The following is a 15,028-nucleotide window of genomic DNA, read 5'->3' as shown; positions in this document are numbered from 1 at the left end:
ATAAAGGCAATGTAAGCACTCCTTAAGAAAAAATGTATTCACTCACTGACTGATATACCAATTAAGCCCCGCGTGTGTTTAATTGGCAGAATGAACTATGTAAAGAGTCAATGCTCACCTCAGTCTGACACACGAACGCTGTCTTGTGTAACTCTCTCCTCCTCTCTCCCTGCCCCTTCCCTCCCCCTCTTCTCATCCATCCCTGTCTCACACACTGACTCTTCCCTCTTCCTGCTCTATGGTCCACCAAAAGCCCTGAATGGTAGTCAGCTCTTCGTAGTTCGTTCCATTGGAGAGCAGCTCGCCAGTCAGTGAGTGGCGGCTGAGCAGAGCGCACAGCTACAGTCGCCGATTCTCTGGAGTCATGTCAAATAACTGGAAGAACTGTGGACATTTTCAAATAAAAGTTTAACAGCTGGGCCTCTTAAGCACTGTGGATCCACGGCAGCACTAAAATACGCGCGATTTTTTCTTAATTTTTATTTTATTTATAGATTTTACTGTGCGCGCTAAAGTGGTCATGGCGCATTTTACGCACTGCAGATAACCCGTGTTTTGGAGGCTCAAACTAACGAAAACATGGATTAAGCTGCAAGTTTTCTCTTTTGCTTCAGCAGAGCTGAAATGGCGGCACTTCGTAGAAAATTTGGCGAAGACTACCAGGTGGTTAACACAAACCGGGCTACCACTTTTTCTGCTCCGGTCAAGAAGAAACGCCAACGCTTCGTGGAGAAGAACGGTCGCTGCAATGTGCAACACGGAAACCTCGGCGGAGAGACCAGCAGGTACCTCTCTGACTTGTTCACCACTTTGGTAGATCTAAAGTGGCGATGGAACCTACTCATCTTCATCCTAACGTACACCATCGCATGGCTGGTCATGGCATCGATGTGGTGGATCATTGCTTACATCAGGGGAGATCTAAATCACGGCCACGACTCGACCTACACCCCGTGCGTGGCCAATGTTTACAACTTCCCCTCAGCCTTTCTCTTCTTCATCGAGACTGAAGCCACGATCGGCTACGGCTACCGGTACATTACAGAGAAGTGCCCAGAGGGCATCATCCTCTTCTTGTTCCAGTCGCTGCTGGGCTCCATAGTGGACGCTTTCCTCATCGGCTGCATGTTCATAAAAATGTCCCAGCCCAAGAAACGCGCAGAGACGCTCATGTTCAGCCAGGACGCAGTGATTTCCCAGCGAGACGGCAAACTGTGTCTCATGTTCCGCGTGGGCAACCTGCGGAACAGCCACATGGTGTCCGCGCAGATCAGGTGCAAGCTCATAAAGGTAAGGCGCTCTCTGACAACAGCAAGTAAAAAACCTGAAGTGTGGGAGTTTGGATTGAGCACATGGTGTACACAAATCACACTTCTTTCACAAATAAAGCAAACATATTCTAACTCAAGACTCCATACTGGTGCTCTGGATCTGGACTAACTGTTACCTCAGCAGCCTGGACACTTTCTTTGAAATATGGCATGATGTGGATCTATGGAAATTGTATAAGTAAGTAAAAAACAAAACAAAAAAAAACTGACAGCGCTCCTGCTTACATCTAAATCTTTTTTTCACTTTACTCGCTCATTTGAGCCCACAGGGAAATGGAGCAGCTGCAAATTGCATATCAGAGGTTAAAATTAACATTTTTTATACAAAGCTTCATTGTGAGCAAGTCCCACTACACACATACGCCTTGTTAAACAAAGCAGGCTTAAGGTGGCATTACCATAATCCTTCGTCTGCTGGATGGTCAGGCTGAGGGGCAGCCAGGTACATGCATCTCAACACCACTGAGGTGAAAGAGTGAAGGCTTTGTTGGTCTTTGGAAGGTTCGCTTTAGTCTGGAAGTCAACACTCCTCTTCAGCTGGTGGCACCTGGACAGATAGGCGAGAGTCAGTAAATGGATAGGAGAAAAAGTTAGGTTCAGTGAATCAGTAGTGAGAGGGAGCTTCACGCACTACCACAGGTCACAAGAGTCAGTTAAACAACACTCCTGGGAGAGAGCGCGGAGGCATAAAAGCTATTTATGGTGACCATAACTATAAAGAAATACATTACTTTCTCTCCATACTTTAGGGTGTGTTTTTATTGTTTTATTTTTCCCCCTCCCCGAGAGATAAAGTGTGCTACAAAGCATTTCAGTGTTTGAATACAGCTGAAAAAAAAATCTGCCTACCCACTGGTACTGATGCGGGTAGTGTTGCGGGTTTGAATCCTCACGAAGGTGCCGTATCGGCAATCCACTCACAAAGAGCTCAGCAGATTTTAGGTGAACACAGCTAATGAAGCTCAATGCAGCAACAATGCAGAAAATTACAACAAACAGTAGCCTGGTCGACTGGCTTCTCTTTTAATTATCGTAATAGAGCTCCTTTCAGCCACATCCATGTTCGGTGTGCAAAATGGGCCATAAAGAAGACAAACAGCATTAGCGAGGTGCTTGGAGCTTGTTTATGTCTGTGTTCTCCTCCGCATAGCCACACCGAGCACAGTGTTGGTCAGCTTAATGATGCATGCAGGCGGAGGGGGAGGCAGGGAGGACCGAGCTAGTTCACAGTTACAAGTGAACAGCCCCAAAGGCACGTATTACAATCACACATGTGCACCATGATTTCCCTTGTTCTGTTCTGTAAGACTGATCAGGAAGCTCTCAGCATCTCAGTAGGACTCTCTCCGCCAGTGAATCATAGTTTACCACCACAGTGGATGTCAGTGATCAACAGTTCAGTGAGTTAAAACAGATTCTAAATCAGCCGCCCAGAGACGTAGGTAGGTTTGTGTTCCGATCAGCAAAGCCGCTGTAAAGAACAGAAGAGTCGACGTGGCATCACAAAATAATGTAAAGCTTTTTTATATATATACAGTAGACCTACAATCCTTTTGCCTTTCCCTCTGGACTGCAACAAATGCAATCAGTATAAATTCCAAGACCTCTCTGCCAACCCTTCATCACCTCTACTCTCCCTCTCTCTGTGATATACAATAAATAAAGCATCCACTGTGTGCTCCTTAGTATTTTTTTTTTCTTTTTCGCTCCAGGGCTTTGTGGTCTAACCTTATTCTCTCGCTTCAAAGACTCTCTCTCAGAGACAGGATATTTGCAGCCACTCAGCCAGAGAACAGAACACACCAAAAAAAAAAACTAAAACCAGGAGAGTTATTACACAAACAAAGGCCTTTGTATTGGCTGTTCTTTAAATCTTATACATTATACTAAATGTTTAGATAAAAAGAAGTGGTATTTTAAGCTCCTAGTGTAGTCCCTCTGTAGGAATGTTGGTGGTGCTGTTGAACTGCAGCCTCCTTTAAGTCATGCCTCATCATTAAATACTCAGCAGAGGAGTCATTTTAACTTGTATAAAAAGAGTGTGCGTGAAAGAAGGAGTGTGTTCATCGAGCTGCATCTAATGCAAACTAAATGCAAACTCTTCCACAAATCAAAACAGTTCTTTGACCCAAAATATGAAAATGGCACATTATTCTCTGAAACCTTTTCTGTAAATGTGTTAGATTTGAACCGCAAGCTGCAAAATCCCAGCAAATAAATTGTAACCAAGTGTAACCACGAACGCGGTCTAGTCCTTCCACTGGGACTCCAGTGTGCATTAACCTTTTTAGACAGGAGTGCTGAAGCTTCGGGTGCAGAAAGGGGGGGATCGGTGTAGCCAACCCATGACATCTGTGCCTCTGAAAAGATACCATCAACTTTCTAAACTGAAACTCATCATATTAAGCCTTGATTGCCTCAGTAACACGATGAGCTGTTCACAGATTGTCTTGACATGTTTATTTTATTATTACTTTTCGTGTCTTAGAGCCCAATAGTGCATCACCATTTCTTTATTACATATTGTAGCTCTTTGCTTCTTGATTGACCCAGAAACCAATCCTCTGCTCCATCTTGAAGGTCGTCCAAAAGTTCCTATTTCTGCTCTTAGGAATCTCTGCGGAGCCATAAATGAGGGCTTTTATACCAAAGTGTAAACAAATAAATAAATCACTGGTCCTATTTATTGGTCCTCTGATTTATCTAGTGTACTGTGTATCTGTATGTCTATATAATTCACGATACATACTAATAGTCCATGTCTAAAACTTTTGGGAGTGATGAATGAATATTTCTGCAAAACATTATAAAATACGATGAAAATATACAGGATTATTCAATGATGAAATAAAAACAATGCAGATGGCAGTAATTAGTGGATACTTAACAGGTGTCACTGCCAATATGTGGTCTGGGTGCTGCTGGTAACACACTGACTCAAGTGATCCCAGTGTCCAAACAGTGCCCTGGTGAGTGTACAGGAAAATCTGAGCTCTAACAAAAGCTGCAACAGAACTCTAAAATTCAAACTGACTGCCAGATGATCCAGCTGGAACGCCATCACCAGACAACTCACTGCTCCTCTGCCCTTGCGTCTTCAGTGAGACACTAAGACGCAATAAAAAAAGGATGTGTGATGGAACTGAAATGTAGCATGTGTGTGTAAAAGGTAGTTGGAGAAGAAATTATAGTATCCAAGTACTTTTTAGTTTTAAACAAGCTTTGTCATAACTAAAGGCAAACATCATTTGTCGAGTCAAAAGCCTGTCATCGCTCGGTATGCCAGCCAAAGTGACCACCAGTAGTTCAGCATGCGTGATGTGAGAGTTTTGCAGACAGGAGCGCAGCAGCATGTAAGATAAAAGTTTCTTCAGCACTCCTACTGCAATGCCTGCTGACCTTTGGTTTGAAGTGGGCCCCTGGCCATCTGCCCACATCTAGATGCAGAGTTTTGAGTTTTCCCCTTACGCTCAGATCACACAGCCCATATAAGCAGCCTCAAGGTTAGGCTGTTCAATGCTGAGACAGTCAGCATTTTCACGACAAAACTTTGTGGATGCGCGTTCCTACCGTGTCGTCTGAATGAAAGCACGCACTGTGAGAGCGGTAGAACAGTCGTAGTCAGGTGGCGCTGTAATCAGGATGTGTAGAGAAGCTCAGAGTCTAGCATACGAGTCTTTAGACATGTTTACTATGTAATCAAGGAACCATTTGGCGAAAGTGTCAAATATCTATACTTTTAATTACTTTGATGTGAGGATTTGTTGCTTTTTTTTGCTGCACTTGTGTGTTTTTTTTCAACTGTCAGCTGAACATGAATGTTTCCTGTGGTAAATCATACTTTAAATGTTCTTCTGGCTTCTTTTTGTGGATAAATTTAGTGGGAAAAAAAACTGTACATAGTGGAAACCACTTGTTGACGCTGCTGTGTTTACAGAGCGTGTAGCAGAGCTCCGCTGTACTGTAAGGTTGTGGGTGATTAATGGATGACTGGAGGCTGCAGAAAGAGAAACAGGCCAATGGAGGCTGTCATGCCGCCAAAGGCAGATGAAATGCAGCTTTGCGGGGCATCCATGACATCCTGAGAGGACATCCTGGTGGAATATCCTGGCTGAAAATATGACTGTGGTATAACTGGAAGGAGGGGGAGCAAGTGATGGAATTGATTGAAAGTGGTGGAAGGGCTGGGGAGATGCTTGTAGTAAGATAGAAGTGACACAAAATGAATTGTCAGCAGATTCTTCTTTGTATGAGCGGTGCTTTCTATTTCAGAAATGTACAAGAGACTGAATTCATCTTGGTAGTGCATCTCCTCTGAGGATTGTGTGGTGGGTTTCACAGTCACTACAACTAGAATTGATCTCCATTTTTTTTTCTAATAAGAAGAGATTCAGCTATGACATGAGGTTGTGGATGACTGGAAAAAGGCCTTGAATCAGTCCATAGTAATTGATTAGCTAGCCCCAGAGCCAGGAAACCTTAATGCTGTGAACTGCTCACTGCTTCTCTTCTTTGTATTCTATACTGGAGTAATTCACTCTACAGAGGTGTATAAGATAGCTTGTCGTTTCCACACTCAACAATACACAAGGACTTACAAAATACAGCATTATTATTTATCAATGAGCACAATGTGTCCAGACCATTATAATGTGTGAGCCTGGTTATTATATTTTCCAGAGGCAGCACGGTCAGAAGAAAACGCAGTTTTGTCCAAGAACATTGTGGCACTTTTCTGCCCAGTTCTGCCAATGTCACAGCCACATAGAAAAGAAATCATCAAAGGTATAAACCAGAACAGGCATATAAAGCACAATATTGGAATCAGTTTTTCAACCAGCATCTACGAGTGTCCAATTTTAAATTCGGATAGAGCCTAAGCCATCATATGTTATTGGACCGTACGAACTGTCTGTTAATTCACTATCTATCATTTTGTGTTTTTTTGCGTGGCTGAACAAAAACTGAACAATCAATAAAGGGTTGCTTGCTCTATCTGTTAAAAAGACTATTTTGGCAATTCAGATTTGTGTCATACAACACTAGTGCTGTGATCAGCTATAATCATACAGTATTAAAAGTGAGTGATTATGCGGAGACTCCATGGCGAAGTTGATCCCAGCAGAGGTGCCATTATATCAGTGAGACCGACATTTTGAGGATTTATCCACTTGAGTGAGGGAGTGTCAGAAAAGCTTCTTTTTAGCTCTGAAAACATCAACTGACGACGGAGCAATGATGGAGAGATGGTTTTCAGATTTAATTTAGTGGATGACTTTTTTACAATAGAGTATAACTGAGTTATGACTCACAGGGAAATTTAAGTAAAATGAACTGTTGCTATGGAGCACAAAAACTAGCACAAGCTTGACCCCTCCCTCCACCCTGACCTCCACTTCCCGCCTTACTCTCACCAGACGTTTGCTGTAATACGCTGACATGCAGTCATTCTTATGGTTTTGACATTTCACTGTGGACAAAGACCTTTACAAAACCAATCTGAAAATGGTAGTGCACGGCATACAGACAACATCAGATATATCCCATTCACTGGGGACGTGCTCTTGGTCCATATTTGTTCACATGACTTCTGAGAGAGGAAGAAAACAGTGCACTCTGTCCCGGGTCAGTTTGCCCAATTCATTTAACTTGTGATTTAATATCGCCCATTCATCTCAGAAGGTCTCTGCTGGATTGGATGAAATGTTAGACTGGCCCACTCTTTCTATGTGCTGAGGCTGAGGGCATCTGGCCGTGTGAAAGCCTGCACGATTCGGCTGGCTTATCAGTCGATTTGATTGCCTACAAGCTCCTCCACCCCCCTCTCTGCTCAAGCCACTGATTGATGAGGGCCTGGCGGAGCATGGAGTGGAGTTGAGTAGGAAGATCAGGACACTTTAGTTTGAATCAATTTTATTTATCACCTGCCTTCATCCATGAGTGTCATTCACACCACTGAACTTGCTTTTGTGAGCACAAAAAACACACTAATGATAAAGACAAGCAGAGAGGTTGAAAAGGTTGGCCAACAATTCCATGTGATGGGTAACATTTTAAATAGAAAAGAGTTTCCTCAGTGTCCTCATATAGTCTGCTCTACCATCCCTCCAAAACACTGCACATGTCACACCTCGGGGAGAAAAGTCTGTTTACTGCTTGGAACTGGATGCCAGATTTAATGAAAAGAGAAAAAAGTAGAAAAGATCAGCTCTCTCTGAATCTTTGTGCAGTAAGGAGTATAACAGAACGCCAGCAGGGCCTGAGCGAGGAGCTTTGCCTGTCCATGTTTGCATACAGTCATCCATCTTTTTAATACTAAGAGACCAAGACAGAGAGTGAAAAGTACAATTTCCCTAAGCTAGCATGAGATAACCCTCATGGAGGAACAATGCCAGAAAGCATTTAGCTACCCGACAAGAGAACAATAACCCCCCGACATAGAAGTCGTTCTCCAGCATGAATCCAGAAGAGCACCTCATTGATATTCAGATGAGACAGAAATAGAATGCAGTGTTTTCTGGCAATGCAAAGGCTGTTTACTCACACTCCATTCACAGTTTGTGTCTTGGAGGGAGGAACTATGAGGCAATATCACAGGGAGGTCAGGGCGAAATTAGACTAGTTGTTGCATTAAAGAACAGGCCTGGGCCAAGAATGAGACAGAGAGGAGAAATGTAAAGTGAAACCCAAACGACCACTCTGAGAGATGTAACCATGTGTTGACCATTTCAAACACTGCAGTTTGAAATGTCATAATACTTGTTTTATGCTGACAGGCGTTCATTTACGTTAATAAGCAGAGGCTTCACAGCAGTGTGTTAATGCTGAGTGACATTCAGCCCCATGAATTAATCCTGATTTTGTTTTTATCCTTGTTTCCCCCAAGCTAATTGTTGTAAAAACTGAAGCAATAATATTAACATTTCAAATGTGTGAACCAAATTGTTCTTTAAAGGCCAGGCCAGGAGCTTGAGTGAGGGGTGGATCTGACTGAGTCACAATTCATGTCCATATGGTAGACAATCACAGGGAAACCGTGCCCTTAACCACATCCTGTCCACATGGGGCCATAATAAAACTACTGATTGAGACCATAAACCAATTGGGAAACCAACAAGCAGCGTCGCCCACTGTTAGCCATTAGAAATAATAGAGATTTAAGGCACTTCACCGTTTCCAGAGAGAGGCCACTTCTTTTATGCAGTCTCTAATTTGCCCCCACTGCTCCATTATAAAACAAAACACAACACTGTAATTCACTGTAATTCACTGTAAGCAGTGTTTGTCCTGAGTAGGACATGCATAACACAGGTTAAGATAAGATAAGATAAGATAAGATAAGATAAGATAAGATAAGATAAGATAAGATAAGATAAGACAGCAGGATGCATTGATTGCTGATTAATATCAAACTGATATAAATACTGTCAGTGACCTTTCAATGATAGAATTGGCCCACAGTTTTGGGCCATGCAGAAGAGGAGGAAGAAGTAAATGTCTTTGTGAGAATCATGTGTTGATTATTTTAGGATTTACAACAACAACAACCAAAAAGAGATCTAGGAACAGCAGAAGATGTTGTAGAGTAGGGGGTGAAACTGTGTATTGTATGTCTGTGTGGGAGGTGATTATGAAGCTGTAGTGGTGGAGGAGTATTACATGCGTGGGTGGGTGACTGGTATGACACATCCAAATAATTGGTTGGAGGTAAAACTATGAAGAAAAAGTGGAGAAAAAGGTTTGATAGTAAGCATTATAGGGTCAACTCAACTTTTCAGTGATCTTTGTTAATTGTTGAAAATGTCCCAAGCTGTGATGTAATTTTTAAGTATTATTTAAATGCAATGTTTTGCAAAGATAATTTTAACCTTTGAAGGCCAGATTGTTATTAGAAATACTGTCCTCAACTGACCGGCTATTGAAATATTTCACATTACTAATATATTAAAGCATCTGGAAAAATTCAAAAGCATTAAAAAAAAAAAAGTTAGACACACTGCTAATTGAAAAAAATGGGGGGAGAAAGGGTGAACAGACCGATTAGGCAGAACAAGGCAGGAGAGGAGAAAATATATTCAGGAGGACCTTGTTCTGCAATTAAATGCTTCCGCACCAGTTAACACTCTGTGGGCATGCCCTGTCCAAACATGGCTGTCTCGTACGTCCGCCTGCAACTTCTTACAGAAATCAATGTGAAGCGTAAAGTCTGTGGCCACAGCAAATAAGACACCAATAGATAATTGAGAGGGAGGAGAGGGAGTAAGAAAACATCGTCCGTTACGTTTTCAGCAGGCTCAGAGAAACACGCCTTCAGACTGCAACAGTGGTGTCATGTAATTAAGGCCTTGTTCACACCTGGGAATTATAGGCATCCTGATTTTCTGTAGATAACTGTCCCCAAACAGAGTTGGAAACTGTACTCTCCAATCACAATAGAAAAATGCTGCCTTCACAGACACATCAGTAACAATAACATTTACAATCAGTTGGTGTCATTTTTTTGTCATACTTACTTTTTGTTGCGACTACTTACATATATCGATCTTGACCCAAGAACCAAGTGAACTGACTTTCTTCTTCTCACCCTGCTATGCGATGACTTGCATCTAATCTTCTCTTTCCTGTCTTTTCCTTCTTCTGTATTTTCTTTCTCTTCGCTCCCCATTATTTCTCTGTCCACATCTTTCTTGCTCTTATCTTCCAGTCTCGTCAGACTCCTGAGGGCGAGTTCCTGCCTCTGGACCAGTGCGAGCTGGATGTTGGTTTTGGGACGGGTGCTGACCAGCTCTTCCTGGTGTCCCCTCTCACCATTTGCCATGAAATTAATCCCAAGAGCCCCTTTTTTGACCTGTCCCAGCGCTCTCTCATGAACGAACAGTTTGAAATTGTCGTTATCCTTGAGGGAATCGTGGAGACCACTGGTGAGGAACCTTTTCCGGTCACCTCTTTCAGCTTTTTGTACCCTGTCCCATTCTCATTGCTTCTTCTACTCACTTTTCTTACTCCCAATCTAAATGTAAATTCCTTTATTAATATTGACCCGCATAGCATTTCTGTTTAATAGATAATCATATTGTAGAATCTAATTTCCACACCTTTCCAATTTTGCACATTTGAAGAATGCAGTGGCTGGAAAAAGTGAGAATGTGAACAACACACGAGAGTGACATCCTGATTGAATTATGAGGAATATTTTATTACTGTAGAATCGGTTTATGCTCACTCTATGCATAATAAAAGCCTGTGGCCATAGATGCGTGTGTCACTTTGATGAATGAGCTGGGTTTTAGTAGAAGTTCCACTCTCAATTTCCAGATGACGGCTCAGAGCAGAGGTAACTGTAAACTACAAGCAGCCATGCTGGAGTACTCTCAGTGACGGCACTGTTCTCTCTGTTGCATTTTTAACAGGATGATTCTTCCCTGAAGTCCAATACAAATAAATCCATTTCACTCTTTTCTTTTCAGCTCTGCTTCTATCCATCCCCCATAACCCTTACTCCGCTGCTGTTGTAGGAGAAACCAGAGAGCTGAATAGGCTTAGAGCAGGAGGGAGGGATCAGCAGGGAAGCGGAGAGGCAGGCAGGCAGCACGGTCTGTGGTCTGTTGATAATACCATTAAATCAGGGTGCTGCCAGAAGTTTAGTGTCGCAGTGCTGTGGCACTCAGAGATGAGGAGTAGAGGAGGGAAGCCCTGGCATTGTCACCTTCAGTGGTCCACTATATCCCATCATCCTCACACTAACACACATCCCATTAACCCAAACACATTAGCAGCTTTCCCTGCACATCCAGCTGCTGATGACCAGGCAGGTTCTATACTCGTCAGCTCCTGCTAACGTCTTCAGGGCATTATTTTCAAGTGTCAGTAATGTGACATACAAATTGTCAGTAATGTGACATACAAACTGCAACAGTCAGTTCATTGACTTTACATTCTTAGTAAAAAAAAAAAAAAACAATTCAAACAAACAACAACAAAAAAAAAACAGCTTTAGCTGTCCCCAATTTTAGCTTTATGAATGAGAAAAGACATGTTGCGCACAGACTACATTTATTATGGCTATTGACATCACAGACATAGCAGTTTAAATATGTTTAAATATGAATTAATATGTTAAATTTAATGAAGTTGGAATTGTCCATGTTTCTTTATTTCATCTAGATAACATTTAACTCTTTTTATTTTTATTATTATCTCTGAGCTGCAAATATCCCCAGATTTCCACATCAGTAGGCAGTGCTAACACAGGGACATGCAAACCTGTTTCACTACTAGTGTGGTATTAGTCTACAATATTTACTCATCATCATATTGCAATAGTCCAATCTACTGCATTAATTCCTCTCTCATCCACTAGAAAATGTTGTGAACACATGATTATAGATGGAAAAAAAATACTGTGATACCATCAGAATTTTGTTACAAAAGTGTGATAAACATTTTCGGTCACACCACCCAGCCCTATTAGGTACCTAATCCAACATAGATTCATGCAAAACCTACCTGAAGCCCAGAGGAGATCAAATGTGCTCAACACAAACAAACTAATATGGACACACAGAGTGAGGTGTCCGTGTGAGGTGTAGAGACACTGACCAGATTGAATATCTTTGGGGTTAGTACAAAGTTCTGGGGCCGGTCTCAATTCCCAGGAACCAAGACAACCAAACAAACCAGAATGTATGAACAGATGATATCATTGTATAAACCCTTGTAAGGACTGGATGGTCAGCATGACATGAAATGATTCCTTTTATTCCCTTTTGCTCGGGCATATTGACATCTACAGGTTACACTAACATGCAGATGACACACTCCTTTACATAAGCACATTATTATTAAGTTTCTCACTGAAAAACAGTGATCAGATTAAAATAGAGTGTCAGAGAAAACCATAATGCACTTTGTAAATAGTGCCAGTGAAGGCCACTGCCAGGAATTTTACATAAAGTTTTCTTCAGGGACTCCCTGCTCGCTGCCTGCCAAGTGTTTCTTATAGTTGGGTTGAGGGCATTTATTTTTATGCTAAAAGCAGGAAACATTAACCAGCTGTTTGAATACCCATATGGTGTCTGATAATGAAACTAAACTGGCATGCCTGTCAGGTTTTAAAACCCACAAGCTTCAACAGCACTGGTGTTACTTCTGTCTTATGCATCTGCAGTCAGCAGAAATATCGCCATTCTCAGCTGGAAAATAATCCCGAACTCATCGCTCTCATTAAGCAAGCCTCTGAGCTAATTGAGAATGAAAATGACCGTTGTGTACATGTAGGACTGCTGACGGATTTTCTGTGGATGAAAATGAGTGAGCCTGGAATAGCGTCAGGCTATGACATAACAGTGCGCATATCATTCCTCAGAGGGACGGGATCAGACTCCTACTCCTCTGCTAACTTGAGTGTTTAACACAAAACCTCAGTTTGTGGCAGAGCCACTGGATCAGAAAACAAGACTAAGTGCTTATTGATCGTGAAGAACTATAACAACCATCCAAATGTCAAGAAAATTATTTTACAAGAGCTCAGGTCAAATGGAAGAAAACAATATTGACCTGCTAGCAAGCTGTTCTAATCCTAGCAGACACACAGGCGCCATCGTTACCAGAAAATCTTTGCATTGCTTCTCATCCTTAAATTATACCCACAAACAAAAAGAGCCTGAAGAGCACAATGTCAGTTTGCAAGGAGATGAGGGTTCTTCCTAAAGAGAAGAGAACTACTTTCAATCAACGCCATGAGTCACAATAAAGACATGTAAGGGCAGGCCCCTTTGGTCTTGCCATTGATGTATTGATGTGAAAATGTGGTGCTGGGTGACTGCTAAATAGAGGCGATCAGGTCTAAACTGGCAATTATCACAGCCAACACAAGCCATGCTGATAACATGCATGGGTCACCATTCATCTACATTAACAGACGAAAACGTAGAAAACTAAACTGCACTGCTTGGAACTCCAGAAAGGAAAGTTAAATTAAAAGTTAATTTTGTATTTCTACTTTAAGAAGTTCTTCACCTCTTATAATAACTAGTCCATTACAGTGACCATTAGCGATGGCACACTTTGAAAATACAAAGATATGAAGCATTAATCATAGTGGGTTATAATAGCTCTGTGATTGCTTTCATTGAAGGAATCCTTTCATGTTTGTTTACTGTAGTATTTCACTAAATCGAACTAGATAACTGTACAGAAAGCAGTTCTCCACAAGAGATGAGAACAAAAGATAACAGGACGGGATGCTGTCCTTTACATCCCTCCTTATCAGGGTCACTAATTGTTTCACTGGAAACCTATTTGAAGGTAAAATTATTACTCCCCTGTCACTCTCTTCTAGGTATGACATGCCAGGCCCGAACGTCATACACTGAGGATGAAGTTTTATGGGGCCATCGTTTCCTGCCTGTGATGTCTCTGGAGGAAGGCTTTTTCAGGGTCGACTACTCACAGTTTCACAGCACATTCGAGGTACCGACACCACCGTACAGTGTCAAGGAGCACGAAGAGAAGAATTCTCTGCCCTCGCCTCTGTCCACCCCCACCCCCGCACTGACTGAGAGCCACGGCGCCCGGCGTGACCGGGTATTTTCTGTGGATTGCATCAACACTTCAGAGGAAAGAGGCCGGCATGGAGGGACTGGGGGCCGACTGCCAAGCAAACTGCAGAGGATGAGTTCATCTGGGAAGGAAGATCTTCAGAGGAAGGTGCTAATGCTCAGCTCCCAGCACTCGGAGAAGGCATGTAGCACGGGAGACCTCCCTCTGAAGCTGCAGCGCCTCAGCTCCTCGCCCGGCCCAGAGGCAGAGAACCGGCTGCAGCTCAAGTCCCTCAAGGTGGGCTTTGAACCTATGACCCAGTCAACTGGAGACCTGTACCAGCACAGCCTCACACCCACCCTGTCCCCGGCTCCGGTCCCCATGCACAGCCCTCTCCTCTCAGCTGGAGGGAGGCTTGAAGATAACCTGCCAGCAAAGCTACGGAAGATGAATGCTGACCGCTGACAGACCACAACAACAGGATAACACAACCTCCAACCACAGACACACATGGAAAGAGGGTCAGAGATGTACTTTACCTTGAAAGGGACAAAACAGATCGTCTATTGACGGGTTATTGATTTGTTTTTTGTTTTTTTTTTCTAGAGACACAGACTCTGGAATTGCTGTGAATTTGTGTTTCATAGCAGAGGCATTCATGCAGGCTTTGGTACCCACAAAACAAAACACAAACTTCATGCTCAGTGTGAACTTGATCATTCTGCAAGGGTTGTGCATGTATACACTAAATCCATTGTTTAATGTATGCACCACCGCATTTAATAGGCCATCTTAGTTTTATTGAAATATAAATTACATTAAGATGATAATAAATGCTGTCTGATCTTTCTCTTCTTTGCGTTTTTATTGTTGCCACACCACAAAATAGTTGACCTCTAATTTATAAACTCATCTAAAATAGTATTTGAAATAGGGGTGGGTATTGGCAAGGACTTCAAGATATGATACGTATCACAATACTAACGATACAATACATTATTGCGATATTAAGATATGGGAATATTCTTCACAGTCCACTGAGAAATTTTATATGCAGATTAAAATACACATTGCATACAGTATATATACATCAGATGACAGTGATAGATGAAAAACAATATTAACCCAAATCCATTTCCAATTTATTGCACTTGTAC

General features: G+C 42.2%; 1 protein-coding gene across 1 annotated transcript; it reads left to right on the top strand.

Annotated features, from left to right (window-relative positions):
* The first annotated feature begins 227 nt into the window (after window positions 1-227).
* Window positions 228-14,721, top strand: kcnj19a (potassium inwardly rectifying channel subfamily J member 19a). The gene is made up of 3 exons (XM_047572976.1): window positions 228-1,290; window positions 10,036-10,252; window positions 13,672-14,721. Exons 1-3 carry the CDS (start codon window positions 625-627, stop codon window positions 14,334-14,336), a joined length of 1,548 nt encoding a protein of 515 aa, XP_047428932.1. The 5' UTR covers window positions 228-624; the 3' UTR covers window positions 14,337-14,721.
* The last annotated feature ends 307 nt before the right edge of the window (window positions 14,722-15,028 follow it).

The sequence above is a fragment of the Mugil cephalus genome, chromosome 20 (assembly GCF_022458985.1).
Source record: "Mugil cephalus isolate CIBA_MC_2020 chromosome 20, CIBA_Mcephalus_1.1, whole genome shotgun sequence".
NCBI classification, from domain to species: domain Eukaryota; kingdom Metazoa; phylum Chordata; class Actinopteri; order Mugiliformes; family Mugilidae; genus Mugil; species Mugil cephalus.
This window is presented reverse-complemented; position numbering and strand designations above follow the sequence as displayed.